General features: G+C 42.6%; 1 protein-coding gene across 7 annotated transcripts in view; it reads left to right on the top strand.

The window, feature by feature from the left end:
- fbxl17 (F-box and leucine-rich repeat protein 17) overlaps positions 1-19,411 on the top strand; it is a 725,386-nt gene that overhangs the window by 453,906 nt on the left and 252,069 nt on the right. The window contains exon 8 of one of the 7 annotated variants that reach the window (XM_069892562.1): positions 6,758-6,820. The exons of the other annotated variants lie outside the window; for them this stretch is intronic. Within the exon in view, the coding sequence (XP_069748663.1) occupies positions 6,758-6,779 (22 nt within the window). The 3' untranslated portion in view covers positions 6,780-6,820. Of the gene's footprint in view, positions 1-6,757; positions 6,821-19,411 lie in introns of those variants that run through there. 7 annotated transcript variants of the gene reach the window in all.

Below are 19,411 nucleotides of genomic sequence, written 5' to 3'. Positions count from 1 at the left end.
GATGAGTGGTGTGGCAAAGTCCAACTGATGGAGACATTGCGTGGCAATGGGGCTAGGCCTATCCTTACACCCAAATAATGGGATTAAATTTGCAATGAAATCCTTCCTAAGCCTCTAGACCTGCAAATTTCTCCTGAGTCTTTATCAAGGATCTAAAATGTAAAAAGAAAGGTGGTCATCAGGTTGAGGGTCACATTGAGTATGCCCTTGCACCCATTGTCTGGTGTCTTGTACATAGCAACCCTTCATAACCTTTCAATCTTGGATCCTCATATGTATGAACTGGTAAACAGCTCTGGTGACCGCTAGGGTGGAGGTGGAGGAGATGAGCCACACCTACACCATGTACAGCAGTCCTGAGAGCACCTCTCACCCAATGACCAGATTGTTCCCTGTTACTGAGAGGGAATGCCACATCCACAGACCCAATTTCTGGTGGAATTTTGCGATCCTCTCCGACCAATTCTGGTTGCACACCTCGGCCCCTCCAAACCAGATCCCCAACACTTTCAGGTAGTCAAATCTGGTGGTGAAAGAGATGGTGGAAGCATTGCCTCACTCTTGTTCTGGTTTGGTCTGGCACCCAATGCCAACTCAAACTGACCACAGATGCTGATCAATCTGGGGACGACTCATGTGTTTGAACAAAAGACGGTGATATTATCCATGTTCAGGGATGCCTTGACTTGAGTGCCTCCACTGCCTGGCAACATCACTCCTCTTATGTACTCATTCTTCCTGATTTCATTCAGCAAAGGGTTCTCTGCAGCATACAAATAGGACTGGAGGGAATGGACAACCCTGCCCGACTCCAGACTTGATGGGGAAGCTATCTCTTTCCCACCCATTGATGTGGACTGCAGCACAGATGTCTGTGTAGAACAGTTTAAACCATTTCCATAATCCCTCCCCAAAGCCCGTGTGTGATATTGATTGAAGGCCTTCTCCTGGTTTAAGCTGACCAGGTAGGTGACCTTCCCCAGTCCTGTGAGTAAGTAATGGTATCCCTGGGCATCATGAGGCTGTCAGAGATCTTCCTGCCCAGAAACGTGCAGGTTTGGTCTGGGTGGATCATCTGAACCAGGGAAATCTTTATTTCAATTGGCAATGATCCTGTAAGTATTTTGTAGTCAACATTTAGCAATAATATGAGTCTCCAATTCCTGATATCCTCCTTCTCCCACTTTTATTTGAGATTGAGTGTGATGATGCCCTTCCTGTGAAAAGTCTGACATTCTGCCTGGCAGGAGCATGGTGTTAAATATTTCCAGCAGGTCCAGGCTCCATCCAATCCCATAGAGCTGTGCACAACTCAGCCAGTAAGCCATTGCTTCTGGAAGTCTTAGTTAACCCAAATAAATTGATGAAATCTATCAGGTCCCACAGGGAAATTGGCTGGTCCAGACTTTCCTGCTTGCTGTCATCCAAGACCTCCATGATAGAGACAGGAAATTTTGGGAGGCCATTCTCTCTGTATCCTTCATGTCATACAGTTCAACATAAAAGGATTTGAAGATCCTCTATGTCTGTCTGCGAGGATGTGACTGAACCATCCTCTTCCTTAAGGCTGTGGATCACAGAGCTTCCTCTGTGAAACTTTTACAAGAAAATGTGTGAGCAAGTATCATCCTGCTCCACCTTGCAGACTCTGATTGGAAGATGTTCATGGAGGACTTTGGGGTGAATAGTGTAGCTTGCCTGCTCTATGCATACCTTTGAGAATAAAGAACCTCTTGATGTTCTCCTTGGTCCCATTTCACCAGGTCAATAGGGAGTCAAAGAAAGGATTCACAGTTCTCTAAGCAGCATACTTCTTTAGTTCTCTGGAGTCAGCAACTTCATGTTCAGCTTCCACATTCCCCACTTTCTGGTCCTCCTGTAGGTGACAGGAAGCATGAAGGAGACAGTGGTCAGAGTAGAACACCTCAAAATGTTGGTGGTTCTGACTGTGATGGCCTTCGACACGAAGACAAAATCTATCTGAGACTGGGTTGAGCTGTCCAGTGGCGTATCTAGATCAAGTGGCTCCCTAAGTCTGGCACTGACAATCAGGATGCCCCCATTTAAAAAGAAAAAGAGCTATTGGTGGGTCAGGCTGTCGATGGCACCATTAGCGGGCGGCTAGTGGGACTGTCAGAGGGCAGGTGAGGCAAGAACAGTGGTGCCCCCTGCAAGTGGAGCCCTTTTTCTCTGCCCCACCTGCCATACCCTAGATATACCTCTAGAGCTGTCCGAACTCGACCAGGTGGGCTGCGGCTGTACTTCACCTGCAGGGTTGCTGAAGACATGGCTCAGCTTTGCATCCTTTTCAGTCTCCATCTGGAGTCTGGAGGAGCTGTAAAAGTCTGTTGTTGGCACCATTGGATTGTCCAGCTGCATTGATGATGCATTTGAAGTCACCAGCCAGAGTGACTGGCCTGGATGTCACCATCAATGGTGGGAGCTACTGGAAATCAGTCAGTTTCTCACTCTACACGAGACGAGGCAGACGCGTTGATCATCTGGAGCAGGATGTTACAGTACTTTAGGTCCACCACAATGTAACATCCCCCAACCACCTGCTTAACCTTGGTGATTACTAAGATCCTTCCCCACAGCAAGGTACTCAGGCCAGATGTGCAACAATTGTTCCTTCCCCACCATATAGACAACCCACAGGGCCACCATCGTGACCACCTCCGATAGTTTCTGAGGCATGGCAGCCAGCACTCTTGTATGAAAGTCTCATCTGTCTTGACCTTGACCAGGTATTGCAAGGTTTTTGCACATCGCCTAGTGTGTTTGACACGGCACATGTTAAGGTTTGCTATTCTGATCTCCATTGTTCAAAGGAGTCTCCAGTTCACAATCCTCGCTTTTTTTTTTGCCATCCTTACTGTATCTTATTGCCATTCAGAAGGAAGACATAAGGTCTGTTGTAATAATCAATAACCCATTCTTTCCTGTAACCCCGCCAATTTATAATCCTATATGTGCTTTCCACCAGTGAGTTAACCGTGCAGCACATTTTGAGGAGGATGGACTGATGGGAAGCTCAGATAATCATAGGGATATCATGCAAATTCCACGTGGATCCTGGGCCAGGATCGGACGTTGAGTCCCACGATCTATGAGGCAACGGAGCTAACAGCTACACCAACATACTTCCACTTGCTGTACACGTGTGTTTTTGCCTGGTAGAGTACAGATGTGGATCCTTATTGAAGGTTTGCCCATCACCTATCTCTAAATCCCCTCAAACGTGGTGGTGAAATATATTCTTTAAATTGCAGTAGTCCCAGAGGTGACGTGTGGGCTCAGCAGTGATGGTGTCATTAGATTCCTTAGGAAGCAATGCCACTAGTGTGCCACCTTCGCGTTTACCTTGCTGTGCTGGCTACCGGACAGGTCTATTGAAATATGGGCTTTTAGGAGCTTGAAGGTGTAAATCCCATCAATGCATTCAGGTGCGTTTTCCCTCGTGAAACTTGTTTTTTTAGCATGGATCCAAAACAGGTTACTGTTCCTGCTTCCGTGGAATTGAAACTACCTTTCACCAGCAAAATAAAACACACATGGGGATGATTCATGTGCTTTGTATTCTTTCTTATTTTTTCTTTTCTGCTGACTTCAATGGGAACGCAAGTCATTCATGGAGTCTCAATTCACTTGAAATCCTTTCTCAATTGATTGATTTAAAAAAAAGTCAGATGGCAACACTCTCTCCTGTCTTTTGCAGCGAAAGCATCTCATATTTTGCCTTTTTCCAGAGATAATGTACTGATGTTCTGTTGTTTCTCTTGCATCAAAGATTAGTGAATTTTAAAATGGGTTCTGGCTCCTCTACCCCAGGTGTCCTGATGAGTTACAAACATCATTTACCAATAGCAGTCACTTGATAGTCAAATTTACGATTGCACCGTGTTAGTTGATCCCAATGATGAGCAAGGAAGAAAGAATTGCTGATTTTATTTTTGTGTCCTATTCAGTTGGTCTAGGTGAGCAAATTACATATTTAAAGGATAACAATTTTCACTTTATTCTAACTTCTGAGCTTTGAATCTTGAAGTGTGGGTTAGATATTGGAGGGTTGACCTAACATGTGGATCTGTGTTATGGCATCACATGTGGCTCTACGTTGTACCGGCGAGGAGATGAGTGAAATGTGCAGGATTGCTTTGATCAACAAAGTATCTCGTCTTATTCATAGGAACAAAAGATTTGCCACATGGTGGCAGTATGAGAGGGTGCAGAAGGGTGTTTTGGTTAAAAACCTTTGAAGGAAACATCGTGTTCACTTTTAAATTAAAAATTTAGAAATGCAGCACGGTAACAGGCCATTTTGGTCCATGAGTCCATGGCGCCCAATTTGCACCTCGTTAACCAACAGCCCCTGGCACGTTTCAAACGATGGGAGGAAACCAAAGCCCCCCGGTTTCGATTGCTGACGCTGTAAAGGCGTTGTGCTAACTGTTTCACCAACCATGCCACCATGCCTCACTTATTTCCTGCTAAGAATAATATCAGTTAAAAGCGGAGGAATAATGCAGCAGAATATGTTTCACTTTCATCCTTCCTTGAAAATTGCAAAAAGGTGATTAACGGTGCAGTTAATATTTTGTCAGATACCTTCAGCGTGTAGTAGATAATAAACATTTAGAATATTTTGTGAATTCTGATAGTTCCTATCAGGATAAAGATATTTTGGGTGTTTCTCAAGAAACATGTTCATGCACGGATTCCTGCTGGCAGTTACAGATTCATCTGTTGTGTCAAGTGAAATTTGGTTTCAGGCTATGAGCTAACTCTGGATTGTGGAATTATTGTTACAGCCACGCAAATGCTGTAGTGAACTTCACAGTATATTGAAGCATCTGTTGCACACATTTAGCTAGTTGATAACCAGACCAAAGCTGTTTCTTTTTCTCTCTAACTAAAATCCGTGAGTTTTCTTAATCATTTCAGTCTGATTTTGTTTCACTTCTCTGAAATTTGTGACTCTTACTTGAGATTAGTTTCTTGAGATTTTTGCAGCTTGTGGCTCCTTCTCGCCTCTATAGTTAGTGTCTCTGTGCAATTTGACCTGATAGACCATTTTAATCACATTGTCATTTTTCTTTGTTAGATATGTTTGGAATGTTAGCACTGGCTGTTTTACCTCATTGCATCCAAATTTACTTCATGGAGTTTTTTTTTAAAAAGTGCAAGCCAGGAATAGGAGCTGAAGCTGTTTTACTCTGTTTTATCCCAAGAGATTGATATTAACTTGGCACAATTTGTAAAAACATGGGGAGGGATTTTTTTTGCATGTTTCTCAATTTATGTCTTTTAAAGGTAAAGGTTCCATTATTGTCATGTAATACTACATTTAGAATGTAAAATACATGAAATTCTTTAACTTTTGTCAATCGTAAGGCAGACAGAGAGTCACCACTTTGTCCAGTGCACCTCACAGAAACCTACAGCACCTGGCATTCCTACATGGTCTCCCCTCCAAGTACTGACCAGGCCTGATCCTGCTTAGCTTCCAAGATCAAACTGGTATTCAGGTTAGTTGACTTCTGTCGACTCGCCACTTCTAAAGCAGTGTACATTTGTCCTGTTGGCACAATAGTTTTCATAAGTCATACACTAGCCATGAATGGTGTTTGGGGAAAAAAAAATGTTGTCTTCAGGCAAACTGTCAAAGAAGTCTAGTTCTTCCACCCCAGGGAATAAGTTCCCTTTGTCTGATCCAGCTGGTTAACATGTGTGCAGTGGTGGTAAGTTTTTAGTTTTATTCCTAAAACAAGATTAATTAAAATCAAATACAGTCTTGATGACAAATACATACTTGTGTGGACAAGTTGAAGAGAGATGCTGAGCAAGTTAATTGAAAACAAAAACTTTTATACTGCAATAGAACTTCATGATATTTCTAACTTTATTTCGATGTGATTTTGATTCCACAATATGTTTTAACCAATTGATCGAAGTCTGACTAAGAATAATTATGCAATATTATGGAACTTGCAGCCGCATCATCTGCTTGTAATAAAATTAAATTGTATCCAGTCATTTGTGGTTGTTGGTTTTATGTGGTGCCACAAATAATGGTTAAAGATAAGCCCTTTGGTCTGGCATTAGATCTAACTTATCTTGACAAGGAATTAGATCACAGTTTAAGACTTTGTTCGTTTGATTGATATTGAACATTATGAAGAAGAAGAAGAATGCACAAGTTCCAAGATTATTTGAATGAAATTTATAGCAGGTATTTTTGATCTTTCAAAATGGAACACTGACTTGCGATGAAATATATGCAGTTAGATGAAGAAGCAATTGGGGGTTAAAAAAACTACTGAGCATGGTTGAATATTTACAGCCAAACATCCTGTTGAAGGAAGCAATATTTTGCATTTATAATGTGTCTTTCACTACTTTAACACATCCAACATATTTATGATTAACAAAGAAAATTTTAAGTGCAGTATATTTTGTATTTTGTTTTAAGTTCCAAAGCCAAATTGCTACAAGAAGACACAATAAGCCAAATAATATTGAATTGGTGATTCATGCTGTGAAGTTCACTATTCCACTACTCCAAGCTCACTGTTGATAACAGCTCATATTTGAAGTTTTCTCTTTGATATAAAAGGCTTGTGTATCAATAACTGTGCTCAGCACCAACTTGGGGATCATTCACCACTGGCAACAGTTGAATGTTTCCATCATTGAAATGTAACTTCTGAAATTTTGATCTGCAGTTTCTCTTTGGTGCTCTTTTCCTCATTGGCAGATTTCTTACAATTTTACATTAAAAAGGAAAATGATGGAAGCACTCCACACAGGTCATGCAACGACTGTGGTAAGACATTATTTTCTCATGGCTGGAAAATAGTGAAAGGAAGCTAGTTTTACATTGCAGAGGCGAGAGCAAGGAATGAATAAGATCTCTGAGAGGGCGAGGTCAGGGTTACCATGGTGATGAGATGGAAAAAGTATTTGATTGATAGATTGAAGGCAGTTTGAAAGGGAGAGAAGACATGCATAAAGGAACATAAAACTGTAGCCCCTTTCTCACTTGCAAGTGATCGCAGGAATTAACCGCCAATCAGCCTTTAAAGTGCCTCGTGTGAATGCAGGATTAGCTCAACACTGGCGTCAGATGACGTCATCTCACGTCGGCGATTAACGGCGTCGACTCCTAGTACAATCCCCTGTGTCTGCAGACGCCGGCGTTGCAATCAGGCAAGTGTGAAATGGGTGATTAGATTGTGGGATTGAAATGACCCAAGATTTTGCATGAGTGCAGCAAAGTGAAGGAAGAAAAGATTAAAATGAAGATATAAACTTTGCCGTGGGAAAGCCGCAGTGGGGGGGTGGGGGGGGGGAGAGAGGAGAAATAAATAGCAATAGCAGACAATTTTTAAACAGTGTTGGAAAATTGGTGGCGCTATAGCGCACAATTTCTAAAGACCATGAGGGGGAGCAATGGCGGACCTGACTTCCCAGAATGCCATGCGGCAGGGAACCCCCTCTATGAATGCTCCATCCATGCAGCTATGCATACTGCCCTTTCTCTGCCGCATGGCATTCTGGGAGGGCTTTTTCCCTGCTGTATTTATAAATTGTATGTGATAGTGCTACCAACTTTCCCACCATGTTTAAAAATTGTCCGCTATTGCTATTTATTGCTAGCACTTTCCCACGGTCCCTTATAAAGGTTTATATAGGTCGGCACCATAACAAAAGAGGCTGAAGGGCTCATACTGTGCTGTACATAAAATTTAATTACATTATAATTATGCATGATTGATTGTGTTCAAATACAAGTTCATAATACATTGATCAGGATTTAGGGCAGGTCCACCATCGATGCATCTTGACCTCACCTGCAAGTGTGAAAGCATTCAGTGTCCCAGTTAGGAACAGTCAAGTGTGAAAAGCCAAACCCCCCATTCCGATCCCAGGACACTGACATGCTGAGCTGGGTCAGTTGTAGATATGAACTGTAGGATTGTAGAATTTGATACTGACAATTCAACAATGGAAGAATTCTCTTCTGGACTGTCCACATTTAAGAGGATCTGTTCCACACTCTGATGACAATTCTATCTGTCCCTTTTGCCTCTTCCTGTCAGTTGTACTGCTGAGTGTGAGCACTAAATGCTGATATTGTATATTATGAATAAAATTGCCACATAATTAATGTTTGACTTGGAACTGAATTTTATGCTTCAATAATCAACAAAAACAGTGAGGCAACCTTGAAGGTAAAGGTAACGTTATTGTCACTGTAATACTACATTTAGAATGTAACCCACATGAAATTCTTTAATTTTTGTCTACCGTGAAGCAGGCAGAGTCGCCACTTTGTCCAGCGCCCCTCCAAGAAACCCGACAGCACTCCAAGGCAGTCTCCCCTCCAAGTACTGACCAGGCCTGAGCCTGTATGGCTTCCGAAATCAGACAATCTCCAGTGTATTCAGGCTATTAGGTGCTGTAAAGTACTACCTGTACGTTATAATGGGAAGTCCCAGATTCAGGATGTGACTATGCCGACATCCGAGTTAATTAATCATTCCAGAAATAAAACATTTTAATAAGTTCAATATTGGAATAATAAACCAGACTTTTATGATGAGCACATGTGAGTATTTCTTCCTCATCTTGGGTGGTGCTCTTGGATTGCTCAGGCAAAAAGCTGTTAAAGTATCATTGGATTGAGTATTGCGACCAGGTATGGTCCGACCTAGGAGGGGAGGCAGGCCCCTCCAGCCCGGGTAAGAAACCTGCATAGGAGAAGGCCACTCCGATATAAAACCTACGACCCAAGGAGCTCGCTGCCACGTCCCAGCTTGCTTGGCCACAGCACATGAACCATGGCTGTAAAGGGTGGGGCCAGTACTGCGCACACTGCACTCCACCTAAAAGCTCCTTTGCACAGGCCCGAGGACATGTCCACGTCCTCCCCCTCCACGTCCTCCCCCTCAAAAGATGCTCACAAAGTCAAGCTAGCATGCTGGAACATCAGAACCATGCTAGACAAGGCTGACAGCCACCGACCTGAACGTCGGTCTGCCCTCATCGCACATGAACTCCTCGGACTTGACATCGACATAGCCGCTCTCAGTGAAGTCCGCCTTGCAGATGTAGGCGGCAGCCTCCAAGAACGCAGCGCGGGCTACACTCTCTACTGGTCTGGTAAGCCTATGGATGAACGACGCCTATCTGGTGTAGGCTTCATAGTCAAGAACTTCATTGCCTCCAAACTCAAAAACCTCCCGACAGGCCACTCGGACCGGATCATGTCCATGCGACTCCCCCTTCAAAACAAGCGTCGAATTACCCTCATCAGTGTCTATGCTCCAACCCTCCAGGCGGAACCAGCAGAAAAGGACAAGTTCTACACTGATCTGTGCAACCTCATTCAACGCACCCCTACAGCCGAAAAGGTTGTCATCCTTGGCGACTTCAATGCTCGCGTCGGCAAAGACTCAGAAACCTGGCCAGGAATCCTGGGCAAGCATGGTGTCGGCAAGTGCAACAACAACGGGTGCCTCCTGTTGGAGCTCTGTGCAGAACAGCGGCTTGTCATTACAAACACCCTTTTTCAGCAGAGGGACAGCCTGAAGACTACCTGGTTGCATCCCCGATCCAAACACTGGCACCTCCTGGACTACGTCCTGGTGCGAGAAGGAGACAAACGAGATGTGCTCCACACCAGGGTCATGCCCAGCGCGGAATGCCACACTGACCACCGGCTGGTTCGCTGCAAGCTCAACCTTCACTTCAAGCCAAAGCCCAGGAACAGTAAAGCCCCCAGAAAGAGGTTCAATGTTGGAAACTTGCAGTCAGACAAAGTGAGAGGAAACTTCCAGGCAAATCTCAAAGCAAAGCTCGAGGATGTAATCCGCCTCACGGACTCGTCCCCTGAAACCCTCTGGGATCAGCTGAAGACTACCATGCTGCAATCCACTGAAGAGGTACTGGGCTTCTCCTCCAGGAAAAACAAGGACTGGTTCAATGAAAACAACCAGGAAATCCAGGAGCTGCTGGCAAAGAAGCGAGCTGCCCACCAGGCTCACCTTGCAAAGCCGTCCTGGCCAGAGAAGAAACGAGCCTTCCGTCGCGCATGCAGCCATCTTCAGCGCAAACTCCGGGATATCCAAAATGAGTGGTGGACTAGCCTCGCCAAACGAACCCAGCTCAGCTCAGACATTGGCGACTTCAGGGGTTTTTACGAGGCTCTAAAGGCTGTTTACGGCCCCTCACCCCAAGTCCAAAGCCCGCTGCACAGCTCAGATGGCAAAGTCCTCCTCAGCGACAAGATTTCCATCCTCAACTGATGGTCAGAACACTTCCAATCTCTTTTCAGTGCCAATCGCTCAGTCCAAGAATCCGCCCTGCTCCAGCTCTCTCAACAGCCCTTAAGGCTAGAGCTGGATGAGGTCCTCACCCGGGAAGAGACATATAAGGCAATTGAACAACTGAAAAGTGGCAAAGCAGCAGGTATGGTTGGAATCCCCCCAGAGGTCTGGAAAGCTGGCGGCAAAACTCTGCATGCCAAACTGCATAAGTTTTTCAAGCTCTGCTGGGACCAAGGAAAGCTGCCTCAGGACCTTCGTGATGCCATCATCATCACCCTGTACAAAAACAAAAGCGAGAAATCAGACTGCTCAAACTACAGGGGAATCACGCTCCTCTCCATTGCAGGCAAAATCTTCGCTAGGATTCTCCTAAATAGAATAATACCTAGTGTTGCCGAAAATGTTCTCCCAAAATCATAGTGTGGCTTTCGCACAAACAGAGGAACTACTGACATGGTCTTTGCCCTCAGACAGCTCCAAGAAAAGTGCAGAGAACAAAACAAAGGACTCTACATCACCTTTGTTGACCTCGCCAAAGCCTTCGACACCGTGAGCAGAAAAGGGCTTTGGCAAATACTAGAGCGCCTCGGATGCCCCCCCCCCCAAGTTCCTCAACATGGTTATCCAACTGCACGAAAACCAACAAGGTCGGGTCAGATACAGCAATGAGCTCTCTGAACCCTTCTCCATTAACAATGGCGTGAAGCAAGGCTGCGCTCTCGCACCAACCCTCTTTTCAATCTTCTTCAGCATGATGCTGAAACAAGCCATGAAAGACCTCAAAATAAACCCCAAAACCAATTTTCAGCCTGCAGCTGACGTGGACATTACCTCTCCATAAATCTTCATCCGCGAAGCCAAGCCAAAGAATAAAAGGATACATGAGCATCTCTGGCTGCCAGTTGATCTCCAAATCAAAAGATTTACCCCTTGTTTTTTCTAACATTAAAAAAAATAGTGATCTTGCAAACACTTAGTGTTCCTTAAATAATCAATGTCAAGACCCATCACTCATTGTACCTCCATACTTTGGCAGTTGCTTTCCAGGGTAATTCAATTACAGAAGGAAGACACAGAATTTTGACAACTCTTCTTGGATTCACTTTATGTTCCTTTCCTAATCCTCATGGAGAATGATGTTATGATCTGGACAATGCAGGTGTGCTCCTCAACTTATGATAGGGTTACCTTCCAGCACTTCCATCGTAAGTCGAAAACATTGTAAGTTGAGAAAGGGCACTGGGATCAGTGTGTGGACAGACATGGGGCTGAAGGGAGAGAGCGGGGCTGTGGGATCAGTGTGGGGACTGATATGGGGTTGTGGGGAGAGAGTGTGGCAGTGGGATCAGTGTGGGGACTGATATGAGGCTGTGGGGAGAGAGTGGGGCAGTGGGATCAGTGTCGGGACTGATATGGGGCTGTGGGGAGAGAGTGGGGCAGTGGGATCAGTGTGGGGACTGATATGGGGCTGTGGGGAGAGAGTGGGGCAGTGGGATCAGTGTGGGGACTTATATGGGGCTGTGGGGAGAGAGTGGGGCAGTGGGATCAGTGTGGGGACTGATACAACGCTGTTGGGCGACACTGAACATCATAGCCGAGTCAAAATGCGAAGTACAATATGGATTCGATCCATCATATCTTCAAAAAATTATAAGTTGGACCATCATAAGTCGGGGACTATGTATTAGATTAGTTAACATTTTCAAATTCACTGGATGTTTAAAATGCTAAGCAGTCATCAATATGCATATTTTAAGCATTGTTTTTTCAGATTAGATTCAACTTAAATACTGCCAATTATATAAGAATTTAGTGGAAAATTCTAATTATTTATTCAATTGTTGGTGAATAAAAGAGTCCAGTAATCTGAATCAGAGATGTCAGTTGTACTTTAGCAAAGCAAGAAGTAAAGACTTGAAATTTGTTCTGAAAATAAACTGTTGGACTCCTCAGATTGGAATTGTAACATACGTTTATTCCTTGAATATTCACTGCTTCACCTCAGATATGTTGCAATTGTGGTGAACTAGGGAATTGAGGAAATCCCTTTTCTCATCAAGGTAAACAGTGAACATTCTGAATCAGGGCTATCACTGGTTTTCTTTGGAAGGTTTTTTTGATATGACACTGACTTACTTGCCTGTTGCATTGACGTTAGTTGCTGTTGATTTATCTTCTGATTGCTATAATTTGCAAATGTGGTTTGGGAGTATTTTACAGTAAACTACTGCATGCAAATGCAATCCTGGTAAGTATAATTCTGCCATCCTGTTTCTACTTTTGTGCATTCCTTCTGTTTCCTAATTTGAACATTGTTCAATATGTGAAATGACAAGTTAATTGCTTACACTTTGAACAGGGTCTAACATCAACAAAGAAGAGCTTTTTGAACAGAAACAACTGTGCTCGAGAGTATTAATTTTTAGATTTCAGCTTTAAGATGGTATTTTCTTAAACTATGTATTCACTCAGTGGTGCCACAGAATTTTTGCAAGAAAATAGTGTTTTTTACTCAACACTGATGCAGCTACGATCTAAATAGTTCAAAACGTATGTTTGACTGAGCACAGGTCCGTTCTTATGAAAGATCTTATCCGTGAGGTCTGCAAAATAATGAAAATTATTAATAAAAATACTTATTTCACAAGCCTCAATGATTCTTGTTTATTGCATTGAAGATACTTTTGTGATAAAACTCACAAACCTATTTATTAATTTAATTAAACAGGTCTGGTTTCATGTGATGAAGGCCATTCAAACTGAACTATTAACTATGAGTCCTTTTTACTATTTTCTTATTTTACATGGGAAGTATTCTGAGGAGAGAAAGTCTGCAAGGATGTGATGGGCAGATGGAGTATAGATTGTGAAAATATGAGGTTATCCATGTTCCAGGGATGAACAGAAATATCAAATATTATTTGCAAGCTGTAGCAAAAAGTTGTAAATCATTGGTAGTGTTGGTCTTTATTGTACGTGGAGCAGAGTGCAAAAGTAGGGAGTTTTGCTGCAACTACATTGGACTGGAGTGTAATAACAATAAAAGGAGCCCGTTCCTTTATCAGAAGAGGGACTTGCTGAAGAGGCAATGCAATAAAGGTTCACTAGTTTTCAGAAATTGAGTTATTTTCTGAAGAAAGATTAGGCAGATAGGGATTGTCCATGATGGGGAAAAAACCTCTATCATTCAAGGAACTCTGTGGTCTTAACTGTTCCTGTTACTTCCATTCTCATTTTCTTAAAAGCCATGACACAACCAAGATGTCTGATGATCCGAATATATTTGAAAAACCATATGATTCTAAATGAAAAATCTATTCTTGGGAGAAATCCACAGCGAAACATTATTCCTGAAAACTACTGTGTTCAGCAATTTGGAAGGAAGAAAGGAAGGAAAAGATAAAATTGCAATCTTTTTATTCATATGCTGCAGTTCTGTTTTATTGCACTAAATTACCAAACCACATCCTGATCTGTTACATCTTATCACAAATGTAAATATACTGTACACTGAAGAATCTTGAGTGATCACTCTGTAAAACAACTGTGTTCAGCTTCCAGTTCCCTCTCTCCTACCCACCAATTTTAGTCCTCTAGTTTTCTGTTCTAACATGTTTATTGCTCTTATGTGAAAAGATTGGGTTCAGGCTCTACTATAGGCGTGATTGCAGTTTAGGTTGATAATGTGGAACAGAGGGAAGTACTGCGGCAATGTCAAAATGGTTGTGTTACGCTTAAATCAAGTTCAAATTCAAATTTATTGTCAGAGTACATATACGATATCACATACAACCCCGAGTTTCTTCTTCCTGTGGACTAGGCTGAATTTTTACTTAGCGATTCTGTGGACTACTCAGAAAAAATATGTATACAAAAAGAGAAAGGTAAGCAAAAAATGTAAACAAACTAAATTTATAAAAATATAAATATTTAGTAATAAATAATATGCAAAGTAAGAGCCCTTAAATGAGTCTGAGTCTGATGTTTTGGACACTGATGGTGGACAGGTAGCAACAGTGTACATCGCAGAGCAAAGATAAAGATCCATAACCAACATCAAGGTACGAGGAAAATGTAGACAGGCACTTGCACAAAATAGTGGAGGGGGAGGGTCAGGGGGAGCAGCACAGTCTTACAGACAGGAGGTAATAGGTGGATAAGGGAGAGAGGGCACACCAGCAACCAGGGGGAGGGGCAGGTTGCCTCTGTGAATGGAGAGGGAAGGGGATGGAGAACTGGAAGATACAAGACCGAGGGAAGGGGGAGAATGGAGTGAGCTAGCAGAAACTGGAGAAGTCGACGTTAATACCATCCGGTTGGAGAGTGCCCAGATGGAATATTAGGTGTTGCTCCTCCAATTTACGGGTGACCTAGGTTTGGCTCTACTTGAGGCCATGGACAGACATGTCAGTGTGGGAGTATGGTGCAGAATTGAAGTGGTTGGCCACTGGGAGATCCTTATCATTTTCCTTAAGGCCCACTATCTTTATATTATTTCTTCTATTATAGTTTTCTATTATATCTATCTTCTGAGCTAACAGCTCCTGTGCCTCTTTAGTTTTTTTATTAGATTCTTCTAATTTCTTTTTTAAGTCTTCTACTTCCATATCTACAAATGTTTCTCATTTTTCCATATTTTCCACTCTTTTTGCCAATTCTGATATGGTCATTTTTTCTTCTGCATTCTTAATTCTTCTTTTTATCTCATCAAATTCTTGTAATTGCTATTCTTTCACTGATTCCATATATTCTTTAAAAAAAGATACATCCATTGTCTTGCTTTTCTCTTCTTCCACTTCTTTCTGTTCTTCTTCTTTTTCTTCCTCTGGGTTGACCATCTGTTGTTTCCTTGTTTTCTTTTTACCCTCTTCTTTCTTGTTGTCGTTATTGTCTGTGTTCTGCACCTGCTGCTGTGCTGCAGGTGTCTCTCTCAGCTGTGGAGATCGACTCCGCAGCTGTTCCCCCCTCCAGTCAGTGTGGTTTTTTTCATGCGCGGTTGCACACTTTTACTTGGCTCTGCGAGCCATTTTTGTAGTCCCGAGCCCGGGACTTCCACTGACCTTAGGGAGCGGGCTTCTCTCTCCGCGGCGGGCCTCTTCGGACAGGTAAGACCTTCACCTTCTTCTTCCGACGTCTTTCCTTCTTCTTTTCTTCCCGTTGTTTTTGGTTTTTCTTTCTTCGCTGCCGTTTTCTCTACACTTTTACTTTCACTTTGTTTTGGTTTTTAAGTTTGTGCCTTTGCTTTTTCTCTATCTTTTTTTAACTTTTCTGGAGAGGGCTGGATTTCCCCTACCGGCCACTACTCCATCACGTGACTCCTCTCGGAGATCCTTATCATTGATGCGCTTAGCGAAGTGATCTCCCAGTCTGCAGCCACAGCAGGAGCACCAGGTGCAGTAGATGACTCCCGCAGGTTCACAAGTGAAGGACTTTTTGGGTCCCGAATGCTGATTAAGGAGGAGGTGTTGGCGCAGGTGTGGCACTTACTGTGGCCACAGGTGAAGGCGCCAAGGGGGCGATTAATGAGAAGGGATGAGTGGACGAGGCAGTCACTGTGGGAGGTGAAGAAGGAAGATGTGACTGGTGGTGGGATCATGTTGTAGTGACAGAAATTAAGGAGGATAATAATGTGTTGTCTGCAGGGACTGGTGAGGTGGTAAATTCTTTTTTTGTTGTGTTTTGGGGCAGAGGGGGCCAGGGCAGATAATCGGGAAATGGAGGAGATGTGGGTGAGGGCTGAGTTGATGGTGGTGGAGGGAAAGCCATATTTTTGGAAGAAGGAGGACATCTCAAATAATCTGGACTGGAAGACCACTGTTGTTTAAGAGTCTGATGGTGGAGAGGTAGGAGCTGTTCCTGAACCTCGTGGTATGAGTCTTGTGGCACGTATACCTCTTTGCTGATGGCAGTAGCAAGGACAGAGCATATCGTGGGTGGTATGAATCCTCAATAATTGCTGCTGCACTCCGGTGGCAGCATTCCACATGGATGTTCTTAATGTTGGGAGAGTTTTTCCTGTGATGCACTGGGCTGCATCCACTAGATCTTTCAGGGCTTTTCTCTCAGTGGTGTTAGTGCTTCCATATTCAGCCATAATGCAGCCAGTTAGCAAACTTTCCACTACTCATCTGTCGAAGTTTGCTATGGTTTCCAATGTCATACTGTACCTCCACAACTCTTGTGCAATTAGAGGCACTCATGTACTTTCTTCTTGATGGCATTAGTATGTCAGGTATAGGAAAGGTCCTCTGAGATAATGACTCCCAGGAATTTAAATATGCTCTACCAATAATCACAGAATCCTGCACCTCTAGTTTTCCGCTCCTGCACTCCATAATCAACTTCTTGGCTTTGATGGTACTGAGTACAAGGTTGTTGTTAGTACAGGTAGTTTCTGTAATTGGGACTGAAGGATTGGCCATAACTTGGATTCGTCGCAAGTTGGATTTGCATGTATTAACGAGGTATTAAAGCAATTTTTTTAAAAAATCAACAAATAAACCTTTAATGAAGAATCTCAACATCTGTACAGTATTTTTTAAAATTAAATTTTGGTCATTTGTGAGGGTGGATGTAACTCGAGTAGGCCATAAGTTGAGGCCTGCCTGAAAACCATTCAACCAAGTTTTCAACTTCTTTCCTTTGTGCTGACTCATTGCCCCTTTTTATGCAGCTCACTACGGCGGTATCGTCAGCAAATTTCTAAACGGTGTTGCTGTCATACGAGTCACGCAGTTGTAGGTGTAAAGAAATCTCATGCCTGGCATGTTACAACTTGAATTAGGAGTTTTGAATTGTCCTGATTATTACTAGAAAAACAATTAATTGGTCACTTAACTCGCGTGTTGGGGCTGTTATGTACAAGTTGACTTGCTGGCTTTACTCTATAATATAAATGGCAGAATTTTCAAAATCATGTTGATATATCGAAATTATATGGGCATGTGCTTTAACAGCAGGCCTTTCTTCCACATTTGAAACTAGATATACTGTATTTTACAGGCTTGACATATGTCAGCAGCTTATGATTATTTAGGAGTCCAGGTAATGGAGACTGATGGGTAATTTAAATGGCCAGTTTGGGCGAGTCAAACACAGTAAAGAGATGTGGCCTTTCCCACAGGGTTTCCTGACCAATAACCAACAAAGATCCTGAATATCACATCCCTGAAAATCACTTGCACTGAGACCAAGATCAGTGCTGACTGATATAACCCACACGGGGATTGAAAAACACAGGTTATATCTCAAGTTTTTTTTAAATGCTTGAAATTCACAATTAGCATGGTTTGCTAAATACTTCCATGAACCAAAAATACCTTTTACCAGGAGAATTATTGAATGTCACATCTCAATAGCAATGAATGAATGGTTGTAATTGAAAGGAGGGGTTTTATATTCTAGGTTTATTTTCATTGTAAAGTAAGAGGTTGCAGGGTTTTCTGGTAGAAAATTATAATATTATGAGGGGCATGGGGAAGGTAGGTGGTCATAGTCTTTTTCCTAAGCTGGGGCAGTTTAAAAATTAGAGGGCAGTTTTAAGATGATAGGGGATAAATTTTAAAGGAGATTTGAGGGATAGGATTTTCACACAGGAGGTGGAGATATGGAATGAACTGCCAGAAGTGGGAGAGCCGGAAACACAACTCCAATTACCTGAAATGGTTGGGACTGGATCTTTTTTGGATAAACAATATTTTTGGATAACTGGCCACATTTTAAAAGTAGCCCAGTTGCTTGTAACAGTGTTTTAAACAACAAAAAGACTTTTTAAGCATGAATTGTTTAATTCTCAACAAAAAAAAACAAACTAAGCAAATTAAGATTTTTTTAAAAACATTTTTTTCAACCAATGAATTTCTGATAACTGAGGATTTCTGATCGTTACAGATATCCTCATTCATCCGAAATCTTTCAGAGGCAAAAAATGACGTCATTTTCGCTTCAAAATCTTTCGAATAAATGAGGATTTCTGATTTTTCTGAAATCCTCAATTATCCAAAAAAAAATTTCAGTTGTCATTTCTGGGTTCAAAAGAAATTTGTTAACTGAGGATTTTGAATAATCTGATTTCAGATACTCGGAATTGTACTGTATTTTTAAAAGGGGTTTGGAAAGGCATGGAGTAGAGGAACATGAGCTTAATATTGGCAAATGGGATTAGCTTAGAGAGGTATCACCATGACTACCATCCCCCCCCCCCCACATCTCCATCGGGCACACAAAACTCAAAACGGTCAACCAGTTTGCCTATCTCGGCTGCACCATTTCATCGGATGCAAGGATCGACAACGAGATAGATAACAGACTTGCCAAGGCAAATAGCGCCTTTGGAAGACTACACAAAAGAGTCTGGAAAAACAACCAACTGAAAAACCTCACAAAGATTAGCGTATACAGAGCCGTTGTCATACCCACATTCCTGTTCGGCTCCCAAAAGTTTAACTTGCACATTGAGTTGGTAATGAGGAAGGCACATGCATTAATTTTGAGATGACTTGAATATAAAACCAAATATATAATGCTGAGGCTTTATAAGGTGTTGGTTGAACCATAGTTGGAGTATTTTGAGCAGTTTTGGGTCACATGTCTCAGAAAAGATGTGCTGACGTTGGAGAGGGTCCAGAGGAGGTTTACATTAATGATCCTAGGAATGAGAGGGTTCATGTATAAGGAGCATTTGATGGCTCTGGGCCTGTACTCGCTGCAGTCTTGAAGGATAAGTGGGGATCTCATTGAAACGTACTGAATGTTGAAGGTCTGGATAGAAAGGATGAGGAGAAGATGTTTCCAATAGTCCAGAGGGCACATCCTCAGAATAAAAAGAATGATTATTTAGAATGGACATGAGGACAAATTTCTTTCACTATCGGGTGATGGCTTTGTGAAATTCTTTGCCAGAGAAGACTGTGGAAGCTGTTTAAGTCAAAGGCTGATAGCTTCTTGATTAGTGAGGGTGTCAAAAGGCAGGAGAAGGGGTTGTGAAAATAAATCACCCGTATTCAAATGGTGGAACGAACTGGATGGGCCAAATGGTCATGGTGAGTTGCTGAGCTGTACAACCATGACAAGGCATGGGT

The sequence above is a fragment of the Narcine bancroftii genome, chromosome 1, assembly GCF_036971445.1.
Source record: "Narcine bancroftii isolate sNarBan1 chromosome 1, sNarBan1.hap1, whole genome shotgun sequence".
Taxonomy (NCBI): domain Eukaryota; kingdom Metazoa; phylum Chordata; class Chondrichthyes; order Torpediniformes; family Narcinidae; genus Narcine; species Narcine bancroftii.
Note: the sequence above shows the minus strand (reverse complement) of the source record. Positions and strands in the feature narration are given on the sequence as shown.